General features: G+C 38.7%; 1 protein-coding gene across 3 annotated transcripts in view; it reads right to left on the bottom strand.

Moving 5' to 3' along the window:
• Window positions 1–19,879, bottom strand: part of LOC126297836 (cyclin-dependent kinase 17-like) — a 162,309-nt gene that overhangs the window by 40,179 nt on the left and 102,251 nt on the right. For all 3 annotated transcript variants that reach the window (XM_049989087.1, XM_049989086.1, XM_049989088.1), the window contains 2 exons: window positions 15,015–15,125; window positions 3,728–3,861 (listed from right to left, as the gene is read on the bottom strand). In XM_049989087.1, coding sequence (XP_049845044.1) covers window positions 3,728–3,861; window positions 15,015–15,125 — 245 coding nt within the window. The remainder of the gene's footprint in view (window positions 1–3,727; window positions 3,862–15,014; window positions 15,126–19,879) is intronic.

Below are 19,879 nucleotides of genomic sequence, written 5' to 3' on the forward strand. Positions count from 1 at the left end.
TTTGGGCGAAAGATCTTTTTTCGATTATGAGACTGAATGAGTCACGATTATGTGGCAACTCGAGTGCGAAACCCAGTGATATTGCCTGCAGCTGTTGCTATGCCAACAGTTTGTACCAGATAAAAATTATATTACGTCTTCAGTTCACCAAAAATAATTAATTAATACTGAAAACTTGTTTTGCTTGTGATCTGTGTTATGAGAAGTATGAACTCTTAAACCAAGTCATGCAGTGCGACTGTTCTGCCATTTAAATGCAGTGCGTTCGCTGTTTTCACCTCCTCCCCCTCCTTACACAGACAGCGTGGCATGGCAGTGGGGAATATGTGAAGCAAGGCTGAGCACTTTGGCACTCAGGCCTCTATTACAGATACTTTATTTGTCTATAAAAAGCAGAAGGGTAAATAAAGAAAAATTTAAAATAATAACAGACAAGCGAGTGGTGCATTCCCTTGGATGATACCAATCATAGACACAATTGGAACATATAAATTCTGTACACGATGAGCATCACGTGAAAGCAGGTTACACACAGTTATAATTCTTTGTATGAATTTCATGCAGGAAATAAACTATGTTAAAGTTTCTGGGAAATTGTGTTATAGCACTTGTCTTGTTCTCATAAGACACATTGCATATAGTAATGGCACGGTATAAGTGTGATGGTAGCTAATGAAGTCCCAGCAGGATTCACAGGTTACTATCTTTGTAATGGGGATGTTTATTACAGGTGGTGTGATAAGGACTGCTGGTAAATATTTGAAAGTGTACAGGCACATCATATTCCCCATTCATTAACCAATCGAATCGAGCTGGAAACCTGTATTGAAAGAAAAGCAATAATGAAACCAATGTTCGCATACTATGTAGGAATGTTTTGATGACCATTCCATTGACATGCAGTTTAGCTGTCTGACCTAGATCACATAATCTCCACCCTATTTGTCATATCTGGGGTGCTGGGGGCATGAATGTGGCCTATTCCCTGAGCGAACTCCATTAGCTGCAAGTGACTGTTGACTGGTTATAGATTAGTATAGCTCTTTAACACTTCCTGTGTCTTATGGAGGCAGTTGTGGCAAAGCAAAAGCATTGTCCACTATTTGGGATGTTTCTTTAAGTTGTAAACATTTGGAGGAGTAAAAATGTTAGAGTTTATTATGAAAAGAACATACATTGTCAAAGTGCAAAAGCGGTAGTATACTCTATACTTACCTGTATACATCTACATAAATACTTCAGATACCCCAGTACAGAGCTTGTTTACATTCCTCTGTACATGCCCTAATCTCTCGATCTTTTCCTCATGATCCCTAAGAGAGGTACACACACCTCAAAAAAAGTTTGGAATATGACAGAGTTTACTACAATAACTTCTTATAGTACACCCACTGATTCTTGTGCAATACCTTATTAACAAAAAAGTATAATTCCTTCTGAAAACAAGAACAATTTTGGTTAATTAGAAAAAAATCATTAAAGAACAAAGCCGGATCTCTCCTAAGTGTAAATCTTAAAAACAGAAACAGAGAACATTTCTCTCTCATCATTATCATCATCATCAGTCTTTAGTAGTGAGTATGTGTTCCTCACACATGGATGAGTCCCTCCACTCTGAGAGGCATTTTCTGGATAAGACCATAAAGTTTATTTTTGGGTATGTGGTCCCACTCCTCAATGACAGCTTCAGTGAGGTCCTGAAGACTGTCAGGTGGATTCGGACACTGCAATGGCCATCTTCAACAGGTCCCATGCATGCTCAATTGCATTCATGCCTGGGGACTGTGCTGGCCAATGCATTTGGTTGATGTTGCATCTTTTAAGATACTGAAAACTGTTACGAGTATGGTGCGGTCTCACATTGTCATCGACTAGGACGAAGTTGATACCGACTTCGCACCTGTAGGACCTTACAATTATTTGTACGACCTCTTGGAGGTACTGGACCCAGTGAAATTGCCGTAGATGGAAATTAGAGGGGTCTGCCATCCCATCATTACTGCTGCCCAGAACATTACATTTCCACCTACAAACATATGGACTTCCTGAACCTATTGGTGTTCCTGGTGTCATCTAGTGCATCTCCAAACCCTAACATGTGTAGTGTCCAGTCATAAACCAATCCTGGTTTCATCAGCAAACAGGAAAATACTCTATTCTGCAATGGTCCTATCTATGTTGATGTGCAAGAGCCCACATTCTTCAATTGCGTCTGTTCCGTTGGTTCAGTGCAAAATTTCTCACTGGTCTTCTTGAATGAAGAAGATGCTGATGCAATCTTCTATGCACTGCTTGGTTTAAGATACAAGTCCCTGTTGCTCAGGATAAGTAATTTTCAATATTTCTGGCAGATGATGTTGGGTGCCTGCGAGCTGACAGTTGGAGGAAACCATTCTGCATTGGTGTTACCATATGAGGACGACCATTGCAAGGCCGATTGTCCATATTTCCCATCTCTCTGTACTTTCTCCACACCTTAAGACACACCACTTGACAGACATGTAACCTATCAGCAACATCTTGCTGTGTATGTCATACTGAAAGTAAAGCCACTATCCTGACTCTACCAAAGGGTAGTATGCCTCTATGTGTAAAATTCGTTTCATTCAATATATTTATATAAACATTTCGTGGTATTTTTCACTGCCTTGTTAATGAGTAAAACACAGCAAAAAAGTGTGATTCCAATATGGGTGCAATGAAACTGACACATCTGAATGCAGGCCTCACACACAACATGGTCACAACCTGACTTAGCAAGGGCTTTCCTCTTCATGTGTATCTGCAGTTGATGAAATTCATTCACTGTCCAATTTGCTGGAAACTTGGTATGGAAACTTGGCAGGCTTGATATGTAAAAGAAAATTTTCCCCTTTTTAAATGTTCTGTTCCACCTGGTACAAAACAGTTTGTCTGTCATGAAGTTTGATATTTATATTTTTTCAAAACCTGGAATGTAATGATCTACACTCTTTCACAAGAGTGACCCCACCCCGTCTTCTCGCTAGTACGTTGTAGTTTATCAAAACTAGTGGGTCAGTGGTCTCCTCTACTTGTTTGATTACCTTTTTTTTTTTTTTTTTTTTTTTTAACATTATCATTCTGTCTGGTTTTATGTGGACTGCCACGATTTCCTCTCCTGCGTCTAGTACCATTTAAGTTGTTTCTTGTTATCTTCCTATCTCTTTTTCTAGTTAGTGATTTCCACACACTCCTTTCTTAACCAATTCTACTCTTTATCACCACACTGTAATATGAACCAGCATTTGCAAATGAAGGTAGCTTACAGTCAAAAGTACAATTTGATTGCGTGTAAAGCTATGACATAGTCAGCACAAACTTTGTGTCATTGTCTTATTTTGTTCTCTTGCGATTTCCTTACAAATAGAGACAAATAAAGTTTTTTGTTATCTAACAGATCACTCAATAAAAAGAGCTTTCACAGTCCAACATAAGATTTGTTTCATTAACCTACTATTTTATAATGTAACTTTCAGCAAATGAATGTCACTGCAACATTGATGTGTGACTGTGTATGAAATTAATAAGTTCCTCTTCCATGACGGGCCACATCGTAAAAAATCTTTTTGGTTTCTGACAGTTTTGCTGCTTCCACTAACAATGCAAGGAACAAGGTAATCTACTTCACAAAACCATTAAAGTCCTTTTAAGTTTGCTATGATATAAAACAATATAGTCAATACATGATTTGGAACACCTTACTTACCACATATCAATCTGAGTTGAATACTCTGTAGAACCGAGAAGCACATCTGGTGGGCGGTACCAAAGTGTTACGACTTCATTTGAGTATGTTTTTGTAGGAACAGACTTTGCTCTAGCCAAACCAAAATCAGCCAGCTAAAGAAAATAAACAAAAGGTAATTTTTATGCAAATCTGTGACATTTATAGTTAATTATTTAGTGATAAAAAACAAATGTAGGAAATTAGTGAGGATTTAAGGCCATGTACTGATGCAGGCAATGCACATTAGCACATGAGCATATTAATATTTTAAAGTTGACTTGAAACCCATGAACAAGTTCTATTCACAATGTGTAGTATTAGATATTTCCTAAAAGCCTGTCAATACACTGAAACAGTTAGTGTGAGAGCTTATGGACACAGCATTTATATATACATGCACCTACATTTAAACTTCACTTACCACTGTATAACATACTATGTAATGTAACATTACCAACTTTTTATTTGCCACTTTTTTAAGTGGCTAGGTGAATAGACTGTTTTTAAGTGTCCCTGCATGTCATTATTTCACTAATTTCGCCTCTGCATTGTGTGTTTATAAAAGGACAGGCAAAGAGGCGAAAGTAAAAACTGGTTTTAGAATCATAATTTAAGACTTGTTCTTGGAATTTGAAAAACAGCTCTCAATGTGATGCCCTACTTGCAGTTCATCACTGAACCTTGCAAAGCACGTATACAACACAGCTAACAAAGCATACACTGATGAGCCAAAGCATTATGACCACTGCCTACCGCAAAGCTGAATCCCTTCTGGTGGTGTTACAGGCACGTGGCGCAATAAGGAAAGAATGTAACTGAAAGAGAGATGAATGGGCAGCCATTATAGTGAAGATACGGGTCACAAATGTGAAAATATGCTGATATAAGCAGTTCTGACAAAGGGCACATTGATGTGGTGCTCCGGTTGGAAACGAGAACCTCTGAAATGGTGAAGCTGGTCACCTGTTGGCATAATACTGTCACGAGTACCCATGGAAAGTGGGTGAAGAATGGTGAAACCACGAGTACGCCACATGGTATTGGATGACCACATCTCATCACAAAACATAGAGGTTGGAGGATCTCCCATTGTGTGATCCAGGATAGACAGCAATCTGTGGCAGATCTGATGACAAAGTACAATGCTGGTGCAGGCAAAAGTGTTTCGGATTACATCATTCAAAGGCCACCACGGAACATGGAGTCCATATCACACAACCACTATGTGTTCCTATGCTGACCCTACGACATCAATAGTTATGTAGAACCCATACCGAGAAGCATCTTTGTTGTACTGTGTTTGGAAACTGGAGCAACACACTATTAAACATGTGGTCATAATGTTTTGGCTCATAAGTGTATATGACCCAATGAAGGGTAGTGGTGACTATGTATATTTACACATTTAGCTCTGGCGCATAACAGAACACCATGTATTAGTCAAACTGAAAATAATATTTCTTTCAAGGACACCTACAATTATAAAACTAGTATAATTTGTAACAAGTGACTATGTGGGTGGAAAACAATGTGGTACACAATACTTTACACGGTAATGTGATAATGGAATAGATGATGATGAAAAGATAATACCACCTTCAAATGATGAGCCATCACGTACAATTTTACATCTAGTACATACCCAGAGATTGAAATAAGAATACAACATGCAGCAAAAGTATTATATATGTAAATCAGCCATTTTAATTCAGTTGTAACAAGTACAGTGTGATTATTGAGAAGACCTTAAGATTTTTCACTTAAGTCAAAATGACATCTATTTTACATTACACGAATCCTATTTAATGGATGCTAGGAACAGAAGACCCTGGTATATGGAAAGAAATCAAGCATATACTTCTGACTTCAATACAAAATAATACAATATAATAGAAGGACTTAACTTTATGTAACATTACAATACAGTAAAACCCCAGTTATCCAAACTTGGATCACCCAAAACCTGTGATATCGGAAATGTGTCCGAAAACAGCAACTCCAAAATATAATACTGTACTGCACGGAAGAAATTCGAGGGCGACAGTGAGAGTGAGTCAGAGTGAGGCTAGCAGAGAGAGGTGAACTCCCACCCTTCAGTTGCTTCCCCAGCCACCAACTCACCAGTATAAACATAGCTACACTGTAAAAAATCAGTGCATCCACACGAGTGTTTATTTCCATTGTGTGTGTATTTTCATGGTACAGTGACCAAGTGAATGTGTGTTATGATTACTTTCACTAATAAATTACCTACTTTCAAAGATAGTGAAAAAGGACATTCACTGCAAACTGTTGCAACCAATTACAGAGATGACGTTTCTATCATTTCAGAATCAGTGACATGTAAAGCTAAATTTCTAGAACAAGCTGTGAAAAACCCTCAGAAAAACCACTAAAACATCCAACTTTCAAAAAGTAGACGAAGCTCTTTATATCTGGTTCACCCAACAACAAGAAAAAGGCATGTCTTTGACTGGCCCGATACTGCAAGAAAAAGCCAAAGAGTTAACAGACTTGTCTGGCGAGGAGGGTAAAGATTTTTTTCTGCAGCTCTATGTGGTTAGAGAGGTTTAAAAACTGATAAAGCATTTAACAATTGAATATATGTGGAGAAAACTTATACGCAGACCCATCCATGGCTGTTGTTTTCAAAACAGAGTTTGAAGACTATAGCAAAGGCTACACTAAGGATCAAATACACAATACCGATATCACAAGTGCTAATTTCAAGATGATGCCTTCAAAACCCTTAGAAACCTCAAAAGAAAGTTCTGCATTAGGACACAAAAAGAGGAAAGAATGGAGAACTATTATCTTAGCATAAAACACTTCTGGCACGCACAAACTGCTCCAATGCGCATCGTGAAGTTGAAAAATCATCAAACATTGGAGGATGTTGCCCGAAATGCACTACCAGTTTTTAATGGAAGCCAAGACACTTTTTGGATGTCTTGTGAATTCTAAGCCACATGGTTTAGTGATAAGTCTAAACTGGAGGTTGAAAAGCTTTTAACTGAAGAAGAGCTGTCCAAAAATGTGATCTTATTGACATTTGCCTGTGCAACACTGAAGTAAAAAATGTTGCAATATTGCTGTGCATTTCCTTCCCTTACATTTTACCTGTCTCATTTATCCACTGCATTGGGGAGTAATAGTGACATTTCGGAAATCATCTTACAGGATAGTGATATGCAAAATGGAAACATGAATGAAAGCAGTAACTATCAAACACATAATTTATCAATGTGTGCAAGCCTTGGATAAAGTGAAAGCAGAACCTCTTCACAGGTGTTGAAGAAAACTGTGTGATGGGCTTGAAGGAGACAACTCACAATATTATGAACACCTGACAGAAATGGCAAATTTCTGGGTGCAAAGACATGGAAAAGTGCATAGTGGATGAATACGATGCCACAGACAATTCGCCAGAAATCACAGACCACGAAACAGCGTTGCAATCAAATATTGACAGAACTGAAGAGCTCAAAGCAAATGACAGTGTGCCGACTGACAATGGTTTTGAAGCACTAGAGGTAACCCTAAATTAAGAATTCATTATCTTTCAACAACCTACTGGATATAGAACAACACAGAAATTATAGTACATTTGTTGTTATTTTGGGTTACTGCAAGATTTGTTGAACAATGCAGTGAGTCAATGCTGGCTAATGTCCAAATGAATTTATTTTTTACTTATTTGGCGTATAGCATCTAAGTATGTATTTCAAAGGTGCGTTGTCATGAGCACTGTTCAACCGTGTCGGTACATAGTGCTCTGTCATGGAGTATATATTAAGCTCGCTGCAGAATCCCACAGAGTTGTTGCTGATGATGCTCATGTGGTTCCACAAAAATTTTGAATGGTGTGACATCACCAATAGAAAACGTTTGGAGGGATGAGTAATTCATCCCCTATAAATTATTAAGTACAATATACTGTATAATTGTGTATTGTAATTTTAACCTTAATAAAGAATGTTAAGCTTAGTGTACAAAGAGATTTTAGAATTTGTTTGACTTAAAAACCTTTCATAAATACATACTGTAATTACAAAACAAAATACTGCAGTACACATTAGATGTTAACAGTTTAATTGAAAAAACTGTTGTCCTAAACCGTCCCCCCCCCCCCCCCCCCCCCGCCCCTTAGTTTGGTTAGCTGGAGTTTTACTGTATTACATTGCTAATATTAATTATATGATACACTACTTTTAAAAGTCTTTGGAAAGAGTTTTATTTAATTCACTCTTGAACTCCACTATATTACAGACAACACATTCAATATACTCTGGCAAGTTGTTATGCACATGTGCATGCATGTATCTTACTCCTTTCTGTACTAATGTTAAACCCCTGCAAGCTTTGTACAAGTTTGGTGGGATGCAGGCAACAACAAAAGACATTAATGAATACATGTAGTGTAATACTGTTTCCAAAAAACTGGGTATTTTTAAACAGTTCATTGCAGGGTGTTCTAGAAATACTGTCTACAACCTAGTTCTGTAGTCTGAAAATGTTATCCCTGTAAGGATAGCTCTCCAAAAAATGATTCGGTAATTCTTTATTGGATATAAATAAGTGAAATAAACTGATTTCTTCATTTTTAAATCCTCTATAACTGTAAGTAGATGCAAATGTAGCTGAAATAAGTCCCTTCATTAATTCTAGGGTGCTGGTTTTCCAATTCAGGTTGTGATTTATCAGTAGTCATTAAAACTAAAAACTATTACTTCTTTTATTTTATCTTGTGCAAAGACAATGGTTACGGCTTCAATGAAAAGTACTGAACTGTACATGCTGGTAGGCATAAAAATTTAATGATGATCCATTTGCTTCAAACCATCTATTACCGTTTTTGAATATTTCATTAACTGACTTTCCAGCAAGAGAACTACACTATTTTTTATACTTATATCATCTGCAAAACGGGCAAAATTTTCGTCTTGTGACAGGATAGTGGAATATCTTGAAATAACTAAGACCTCATAATAAAATCGTGGGATACACAATGTCTACTTGCTTCAAATTCATAGTGCCTATTGGTAGATGATGGGAATGGAGTTGATACACAGGGCTTTCTAACATGTTAATTTATGAGTAAAGGAGACCACTCACCAAACAGTTGAAAGCACTGAGTCACTGACAGGCACACAAAAAAGAATGAAAAAATTGCTAGCTTTTCGATGAACCATTTTATGAGCTAGCTACATTGTGCTGACTGCTGAATATACAAAGCCAGGACAGCAGTTCAGTAGGTGGACTGAGGTTCTTGTGTCAGGTGGGGGTGGGAAGAGGGAGAAAGAGGCAGGAAGTGGGAGGAGAGGTAGGAGAAAGGGTAGTTGGCAGCTCAAGGAAGATGCAGCACATGTGTGGGATTGGAATGTGGGAGGCAGAGGCAGTAGGTGCACAAAGATGACGACATGAGGGAATGGAGAGGGAAGGGAAGACAATACAAAGGAAGATGAGGCTGTTGAGTAGAGCGTGTAGGTGAGGTGGCTTAGTGGAGACTGAAGCCTGGAGGATTATGTGAGTGAATACCATGTTACAAGTCATCAGCATTATTTCGAAAAGCTAGTGTTCAAGGGGGAGCTAGGTGGCACCGACATTGAAGCAGCACTTTAAAGTCTAGCATGTTGTACTCAGCAGCATGTTCTGCCATTGGGTGATCAACTGTGCTCTCAAGCAGTTGTGTGTGACCATGTTCGCATAAAATGCTGTGCAGAAATTGCAAGAGCTAGTATGACATTGGTGCTTTCACAGGAAGTCATGCCTCTGACACAATAGGATCAACATGTGGCAGAACCACTGTAGTATATACTGGGTAAGTGAACTGGACACGTTGTGTAGCTGAGTCTTCCACAGGGATATGACCCTTGTGGCTAGGGATTGGGAGTGTGGGTGGGGCAGGATGTTGTGTAAGTTGGATAGGCAGTAGAATACTATTTTAAGAGGGGTGGGAAGTATCGTGGGTTGGAAGTTCCACAATTCAGGGCATGAAGATAAGTAGTCAATACACTGGCGAAGGACACGATTCATTTGCTCCAGTCCAGGATGATACACAGTGACTTTTGGGGTGGGGGACATCCCTTTGTAGCTGGTTTTAGAGTGGGTGGTGGGTGGATTAGAGGTGTGTGAGAATATGGTGTGGGAAATCTGTTTGTGGGCAAAGGCACACCCATCAGTTGCCTGATACCCTAGCCCATTAATGCCAAATTTTGCTGCACCATCCTAATGGGTACATCCATTTCACATCCCACATTGATTTCTGCAATTACTTCATGCAGTTTTGCTTGTCTGTTAGTACTGAAAACTCTATGCAAGCACCACTGTTCCTGGTCATTAAGTGAAGGCTGTTGGTCACTGCTTTGTCCATGGTGAGAGGTAATGCCTGAAATTTGGTTTAAAAAAATGGTTCAAATGGCTCTGAGCACTATGGGACTTAGCATCTGAGGTCATCAGTCCTCTAGAACTTAGAACTACTTAAACCTAACTAACCTAAGGACATCACACACATCCATGCCCTAGGCAGGATTCGAACCTGCGACCGTAGCAGTCGCGCGGTTCCGGACTGAAGCGCGTAGAACCGCTCGGCCACCGCGGCTGACCCTGAAATTTGGTATTTCCCTTACAATTTCTGAAATGGAAGTGCCATGTGTTGATCTCAACCAACCATTCTGCGTTCAAACTCTGTAATTCCTGTCATGTGAACATAATCATGTCGGAAACCTTTTCACATGGATCACATGAGCACAAATGACAGCTCCACCAATGCACTGCCCTTTTATACCTCAAGTACATGACACTATCGCCATCTGTATATGTGCATATTCGCTATCCCATGAATTCTGTCACCTCAGTGTATGTCTACTATATATTCCCCTTAGTGTATGTACACAATATATTCCCCTTCCCAGCTTCTCTCTTACCCCCCGCCCGTTCCAACATGGCCCCCTGATGCTGCATCTAGCAGCTGATCATCCTATCCCTACCACATTCCTGCAGACTCTTACAGGCAGCACTACAGCATCTTCCCCCATCCTTTCCTCACTCTCCCTCCTCATCTTCTCCCTCTTGTTGCTTCTGTACCCCCACACCACCTGCCCGAGATTCCTACTCATTTCAGTCAGGTCTCAGTACATGGAGATGACAGTGGCCAAAAAGTTGTACGTGTATGAATGTGTGTGTGTTTTTTCTAAATCTGGAGCAGGAATGTGCCTGGTAGTTTAGTCTACTTTTAAACTTGCCACTCAATGCCTCCTCTATGAGGTGAGTAACAATCTATCCTATTATTATTATTATTATTATTATTGTTGTTGTTGTTGTAAGCTCTTGGGATGGCAGTGGTGGAGGTAAATATAGGGCACTCAACACCAAATGTCATCAGTGCCCATACTCAACTGATGGGTGATGAACACGATTTTGTTTCGTGAAAAGTATGCAACAGGTGGTAAAATATTAAAAAAATTTGATCCTCAGCCACACTGTGCTTCTCTCTCTCTCTCTCTCTCTCTCTCTCTCTCTCTCTCTCTCTCACACACACACACACACACACACACACACACACACACACACACACACCTTTACACAGAACACCAACAAATGTATGCCTCAAGGCAGTTTGTGATTAAAATACACAGACTGTATTGTAAGCTTTTGAAATTTTAACAGTACACCACACCATCATGCACAACATCTCTCCTGTAAGGGCTGCCTCTGGAGCTGGACAAACATCTTAATGATGCTTCCTCATTAAGTAAACAAATCTGAGGTGAAATAAGCCCCTCTTTGTATCTTCTCTATTTTTTTCTATCAATCCTAGGGTTCCAACCTCAAGGGTAGTACTTAAGTACTAATTGAACAGAAATTTTGTAAGCTACCTCCTTCCTGGGTGGACTACATTTCTTGATGATTCTTCCATATAAATCTGTTTCACATCTCCTTCTCCTATGACTAGTTGTACGTGACTCTGCATATTCAGAGATATTTAAGGTATGTGACTGCTTTCAGTGACTGAGTGGCAACTGTGTAATTAGACAATAATGGGTCTTTCCACATATTTATGAGCAATATATTGCAACTGTTTATACTGAGGGCCAATTGCCTCCCTGAAATTTTCTAGTGTTGTCACTTCTCTATGCACAACAGCATCGGCCACCAAGAGCCTCGAGAAACTTCTAACGTAATCTACCAAGTCATTTATATAGGGTGATTCACGAAGATATGCAAATATTTTGATATGGTTTTCTACAAGTAAAACTAAAGAAAAAAGTTCATATAAACATAGGTTCACAAATGTTTAGTTACGAGTTACGACTAGTAAAAGATTATGCCTGAAATTTAGCAACTTCGCTAATATGAAGCCATCACAAAATTGTACAAGGTTAAAGTAAAGCATGATTTCCATTTATTTTTTGCTATTGCTCTGGTGAATCTAATAAAATGTGTCCCAGACGTGTATCTGCAGTAGTTTTCCAGATCATCCAGAGAAGCAAAGATTATTATACAAGTAAATTTGTTTACTTTCCATTAAGAATGTAGAAACTTTTATGTCATTGTTGGCAACTGTTAGTAAGTTGTTTCAGTCACTTCCTAGTCTTGAAATGAGTTAGTTTTCTATATTGTTCAGTTTATGAGGACAAAGTCAATACACACGAGGCATTACTTGCTCACATTATGAACATAATATATGAAATTAAGAACAACCCTGTGAAACTGAAACGAGCAACAAAATCTGTTCATGCACGTGCAGCTAAATGCACTGAACTCTGAGACATTTTGAACACTTACCGTGAATGTATTGTGAAATTGTATGTACACTGTACTACTTCCTTAACACTCAGGTTCGCATTTTCTGGTTTAACATGAATTCACGTGTGCTATGGTATTAATAAAAGCAGATTATCTGACACATTCATATAGTTTCAGTTAAAGTTATTATCATAATTTTTCCAAAATTCTCTATAACTTCTGTTGACAACTTTATGCAATGGTGTGGAATTTAAAAAACAAATTGGGCCAAGTAGTTAATAAATTAAAACTTTTATGAAATTACATCTTTGCTTCTCTGGATCTTTTGGAAAATTACTGCAGATATGCATCTGGGACATGTTTTACTAGATTCACAAGATCAATAACAACAACACAAATAGAAATTGTGCTTTACTTTAACGTGATACAGTTTTGTGATGGCTTCTATTAATGAAGTTGCTAGATTTCAGGCAAAATCTTTTATTACCCATAACTCCATAACTAAACATCTGTGGACCTATGTTTGTGTGAACTTTTTTTCTTTCTTTTCACTTGTAGAACAACAATTAAAATATTTGCACACCTTCATGAATCACTCCTGTACATAGGGTGAAAAAAAAGTATACAAATTTTTCAAGTTTTTAGATAAGATAAAATGACACTCTTTGTTATGTGACAGAAATGTCACAGGTTCACTGTTTCCTCACTAGAGGTTCATGAAAGTTTTGATGTGTGATGTTCAGAGGTGGTGTGCAAAATGTTGTGTGTTGAGTATTGTTTAGAGATGTTACTGACCTCTTAGAGATTCTTTTTGTGGGTGGAGATGAATCATTTGGTGTATGAGACACTGATACACACTCCAGAAGAGCTGGTTGCCAGTTTGGCTTAAGCTGCAACCTGTTTTTTGTGAAACACTTGGTTGTTCTGATAGTATCAGACTATCATTAGCACACAGATGGCAGTTATGCATTACTGTAAATGGATGAACTTCAACATCTCTAAAACAATATTCAAAATACAGCCATTTGAACACTGTCTTTGATCATTACTAGCATCAAAACTTTTGTGGACTCCTAGTGGGTCTTTTTGACACATAAAAAGTGTTTCTTTTTATCTCCTCTAAACATTCTAAAATTTTGTATACACAGTTTTTTTACACCCTGTAAATCTTGCTGATCCTGTACTGAACCTACAACATTTCCTTGGGGTATGCTTGAAGCTATTTATATGCCGAAAGATTTATTTTGGTTAAAAATGTGCTTGACACACTTTGGTGATCAATTAACAAAAAAAGGATTAACTTGAAATCCATTGTTTGGTGGATGTACAGTTAAGTGCCAGACTGTACATCCAAAGCTTTGAATTTGTTTCTCAGGCTTTTTTATGACACGTAACATGACTTCCCTTCTTTGGGACTGCTCTGACTAAGTGAAATATAGCTTGCTGCACCATAGTTAACATTCAATGTTAAACTGTAGATCTCACTATAATACCCTCGGTGAACTGATTCAAAGGTCAGAAGAAGGACTGCATATATCTTGTGCCAGTACCATGCCTAGCACAGCAATATCATTTTCAGGCCACATTTCACACTGATGGCTGGAAAAAAGGTAGGAAACAAATGAATAATTCATTATGAAACTAAAACAAGTAACCGGTTTATAAACCCACATTCATATAACACAGTGTTCCAAAACCATATGGAAGCCTCATATGTAGCCCTTGTATATGGAATATTGTCACCCATAAAACAGGTAGATTTTTCAACCTAAATCACTATGCCCACTGGATAGCCAAATGCAGTAAAGAGTTGAGAATATCATTCAGATGGAGCACAGCTGGTGGCAAAGGAAAAGTGTAATCTTTCTGAAGTTTACCATAGTATGAAATCAGGTTTGGTGTACTGTAGTTACACTGTTTGTTCAGCCTAAGATATTAAACCTAATAAAACTCAAAAATAGCTCACACAGACGATTTGGTATTTTCCAGCACTGACCAACTAGAAGGAGATGTTACAAGACTATCCTGACAAAGACAACAGAAAAAAAGAAAATCAAACTGGAAATATATTTATGGAGTCAGAGCTAGCTGCCAACAGTTAAGAAGAAGAAGAAGAAGAAGAAGAAGAAGAAGGAGAGATATCCCGTAGATGAAACTAAAATGAATTACATTAACAACACTAGGTAGCACGTAAACTAAGTTCCTCATAACATAGACCTGAAATAAGCGAAATCACAAATTAGACGAAGAGAAATGGAAGGATATGGTGAACAAAGTAGTAACTGGCTGGCAATGACGATTTTGGGAAATTAAGCTACTCTATTTAGTGTGCTTCAGGGATCAGCTGCATTGATTCATACAATCATGTAATAAATATGAGGTAATATTATTTCACTGTTTCATGGCATTGAGGAAAGTTCTACAGCAATTAACAAAAGCCTTATGCTACATTATATTGCATTTCTTCCACAGCCCAAATAATAAAAATTTTTGAAACAAAAATTTGCCATTACTTTACCTTTAGTTCACCCCTTTCATTTATTAAGAGATTTTGTGGCTTAAGATCTCTATGTAGTATTCGCCTTCGGTGACAGTACGCAAGACCACGAAGAAGCTGGAAAAGGAATATCTGAAAGAACAACAAATTTAAAAAAATTAATATGCAAACTACGCAAACTGCATGATGATCACGTGCAAAAAAAAAAAAAAAAAAAAAAAAAAAAAAAAAAAAAAAAAAAAAAAAAAAAAAAGAGAGAGAAAAAGAAAAGAAAAAAAGACATTGCAATACACAATACTGAAAAATTACATTGTAATTGTTAAGGATTGTTAACATCTTCTTCAGAACAAATCAAAAGATTGCATACTGCAACTTGGAAATGCTTTTAATGTTGTTAATTAACTGGCTTGTATATACAAGACAAGTATTTTAAGAATATTACTATCCCTTGGCAGTTCTTACAATTTTCTGAGCGAATGATATCATTACTACACACAAAAAATGTACTTCCAGTCCAATGCTGTCCCATAGTGCAACGGTGCTCCTCATCACACTTGCACACTGGTGTAGGTACCCACCAGGCGGTCCTATTGCGAACACTGTGTACATGCACGAACAGCTTGGCCACTACAGCCTGCATGTGCTCTGACAGTGCAATATGATCATGTACTCTATGGCCTGGCTGAAAGACTATACCCAAGTCAGCTGACTGCACACCCCTGCCCCCTGGAGATCGGAAATGGAACAAGTTTGAGTCAAAAATTGAGGGTTGCATACATTAGAAATCAAGGCACCACTGTTACACCAGTGATATACTGGCTTCCTTTCTTCCCACAGTTCTGTGAGTGCAACGAGTCTGAGAACAGTGATACTGTGGTCACTTTCTACTCATCGACTAGTTCTCTCTTGCTAAGGCGGAAGGCTAGTCGTGACAGAGTACGGAAGTTAAGTGTGCAGTCTTACCATAGTAAATTAGCACTGAAAGAGTGGAAATGACTTACTTTTGGGATCAGATGAGTTCTAATGAATCAATGTTTTGTGAGACAGTAAAGCGTGTAAGAAATAAATTAAGTGAAGCAGTGTATACAATTGCCAATGTGCAACTGATATTGATGCCTGGAAAAAGTTTCATGCTATATAGTCCATATGTCATAGGAAAAAACGTATGTACCCTCTCACATCAAAATAAGGCACAGAACAACATCAGTGTTGTGTCCCTGTAACCAAAAATCAAGCTATCTGTGTGTTCTTTTGGCCACAGAAACTTGTATTTATGGGCTAATAGCAAGTTGTGTCACTTATAATTCATTTTTGTAACTTTCTCAAAGACTGCTGGAAATTTATTTTAAAAATTAATCACCATTCAGGGGATACATTTTACCCTCATTTTCTTATACTGCCATCACAGACAACTCAGTAACAGTTTGAAAGTATGTTTAACTCAACGTAATTGCTCACACACAGCCACCGTATTTGTACAGGGTTATTACAAATGATTGAAGCGATTTCACAGCTCTACAATAACTTTATTATTTGAGATATTTTCACAATGCTTTGCACACACATACAAAACTCAAAAAGTTTTTTTAGGCATTCACAAATGTTCAATATGTGGCCCTTTAGTGATTCGGCAGACATCAAGCCGATAATCAAGTTCCTCCTACACTCGGCGCAGCATGTCCCCATCAATGAGTTTGAAAGCATCGTTGATGCGAGCTCGCAGTTCTGGCACGTTTCTTGGTAGAGGATGTTTAAACACTGAATCTTTCCCATAACCCCACAGAAAGAAATTGCATGGGGTTAAGTTGGGAGAGCGTGGAGGCCATGACATGAATTGCTGATCATGATCTCCACCACGACCGATCCATCGGTTTTCCAATCTCCTGTTTAAGAAATGCCGATCATCATGATGGAAGTGCAGTGGAGCACCATCCTGTTGAAAGATGAAGTCAGCGCTGTCAGTCTCCAGTTGTGGCATGAGCCAATTTTCCAGCATATCCAGATACACGTGTCCTGTAACGTATTTTTTGCAGAAGAAAAAGGGGCCGTAAACTTTAAACCGTAAGATTGCAAAAAAAAAACACGTTAACTTTTGGTGAACTGCGAATTTGCTGCACGAATGCGTGAGGATTCTCTACCGTCCAGATTCTCACATTGTGTCTGTTCACTTCACCATTAAGAAATAATGTTGCTTCATCACTGAAAACAAGTTTCGCACTAAACGCATCCTCTTCCATGAGCTGTTGCAACCGTGCCGAAAATTCAAAGCGTTTGACTTTGTCATCGGGTGTCGGGGCTTGTAGCAATTGTAAACAGTAAGGCTTCTGCTTTAGCCTTTTCCGTAAGATTTTCCAAACCGTCGGCTGTGGTACGTTTAGCTCCCTGCTTGCTTTATTCGTCGACTTCCACGGGCTACGCACAAAACTTGCCCGCACGCGTTCAACCGTTTCTTCGCTCACTGCAGGCCGACCCGCTGATTTCCCCTTACAGAGGCATCCAGAAGCTTTAAACTGCGCATACCATCGCCGAATGGAGTTAGCAGTTGGTGGATCTTTGTTGAACTTTGCCCTGAAGTGTCGTTGCACTGTTATGACTGACTGATGCGAGTTCATTTCAAGCACGGCATACACTTTCTCGGCTCCTGTCGCCATTTTGTCTCACTGCGCTCTCAAGCGCTCTGGCGGCAGAAACCTGAAGTGCGGCTTCAGCCGAACAAAACTTTACGAGTTTTTCTACGTAGCTGTAGTGTGTTGTGGCCATATGTCAACCGAATGGAGCTACAGTGAATTTATGAAATCGCTTCAATCATTTGTCGCCATTTTGTCTCACTGCGCTCTCAAGCGCTCTGGTGGCAGAAACCTGAAGTGCGGCTTCAGCTGAACAAAACTTCACGAGTTTTTCTACGTAGCTGTAGTGTGTCGTGGCCATATGTCAACCGAATGGAGCTACAGTGAATTTATGAAATTGCTTCAATCATTTGTAATAGCCCTGTATATAAACTCATCATGCCCAATGGTTGTCTATGTAGCAGCAAGGGCACGAGTCCTCGGTGAACTCATGTACTCGCTCTCCTTTCTATGCTCGCATAGTCCACATGTACCAACAATAGATGAAACTGATGAGTTTTCAATTAAACGGGCAGCAGTGAAGACTGGTGAGGCAAGTATCCGAGACAGTGTCATAGGACCTGCAGGTGAGTTTAAGGTGAGTATACAGAGCTTGTTTCTGATCTCTACTACCCACATGTAACCATGGGTACCCAGCTGTCCACAGGTTGACACTAACTGGAATAGCTTGATATGGGAGAAGCAGTACAAACCATGGTTAAAGATACTATTTTTGATCACAGATCACAGCTGGACGCAATATTGTACTGGTATGAAATCATTCCATTATCTGCTTGTAGTGATGTGAGTTAAATAATTTGTTATTATTGAAGTTTTTGCTCTAATGGACATTCACAGTCACATGGAAACACCTTTTAGTAGTGAGTGTATAACTTATCTGAAATATCTTTACTGGATGAAAATATTGGAACTAACCTTGCAGGCTGTCAAGGGGTGGGGTGGGGGAAATCATGTTCTCCCACAAGGGGTAGTTATAGCCTGCACCTGAGTAACACAGCCATTGTTCACGTGCATTCCAAGATATAGTAACTGGAATCACACAAGACCAGAAGACAATGGCCGACTGGTCAAGGCCGTCAATGGAGAGTCGCCAAAAACCACAGACAGACAACAGCGACAGCCAACACGACAGAATGACAAGGCCAAAGAGTGAAGCTAACTGAGGGCCTAGACGTACTAATATAAAAAAAAAAACCAAGCAATGAGGAAAGTATGGAAACAGAAGTGCCTCATTAATGCATTGCAAAGCTGATAGGATGAACACAAAATTTATTTATAATAAGTGGCTGCATGAAAGGCAGCTCAAATCTCTTTAACAGATGCATAGTGTACATGATAGTGCCCCACATTGCACAGTTCAAGGAAATTAAACTCTGAACCTTGTTTCCCATGGAGTAAATACATCGTAATGGTTGTGAAAAAGTAATACCTCAGTGACAGAACACCTTGGACATAGTGGGAAGGGTTTTAAAAGAAAATGTCCCCCCCCCCCCCCCCCCACACACACACACAAATATGTGACAAATTTCTGCAATCTGTCATTACAAACTTAGGAAGGATGATACAAAGGTGCACAAGGGAGATAACAGTACAAGACTGGACAAAAGTGGCTGTATACGTGAAAAACACTGGAAGGGAACATTGGCATAGCAATGTTCTAATGTTGCAGGAACTTGAAAAACATTGTAATAGAGTTTTGAAGTGAAAGTATTGACAAAGTGAGTGACCAGGGAACTGATTTGCATCCAGATAGTTCAAAGAGCTACCTATACAGATACAGTCTTCAAATGTGGTTGATGGAATCACACTTTAAAGATTCCATATTTAATAGAGAATCAACAACTGTGGACAGCTCTCAGTAAGAATCATTTCCGTATATAATAAATTTGTTCTTATGGGCTGCATGTATACAATATGGATGATTATTTTTCTCTAATGATACTAATATTTTGAAATGGAGGGCACCTGCAGTTTCACCTCCCACAGTGGTAGTGTAATGTTGTGGCACTGAGACAAGAAGTGTGGATGTGGTGGAATTGCAACAGTCAAATTTCAACTAGACTACCCCATCCCCTTTACAACAGACACTAGGCGTCCTTCAAATGAAATTTGAACAAATGTAAGAAGCTGGTTAGAAGATGTATACAATTTAAGAAAAACACATTCTAATGGAACATTATGTGTTCCTTTTATTACTTTATTTTCATCCAATTAGATGTCACACCAAAAGAGGCTTTACTATTACACAGTAAATTTTCA

The sequence above is a fragment of the Schistocerca gregaria genome, chromosome X (assembly GCF_023897955.1).
Source record: "Schistocerca gregaria isolate iqSchGreg1 chromosome X, iqSchGreg1.2, whole genome shotgun sequence".
NCBI classification, from domain to species: Eukaryota; Metazoa; Arthropoda; class Insecta; order Orthoptera; family Acrididae; genus Schistocerca; species Schistocerca gregaria.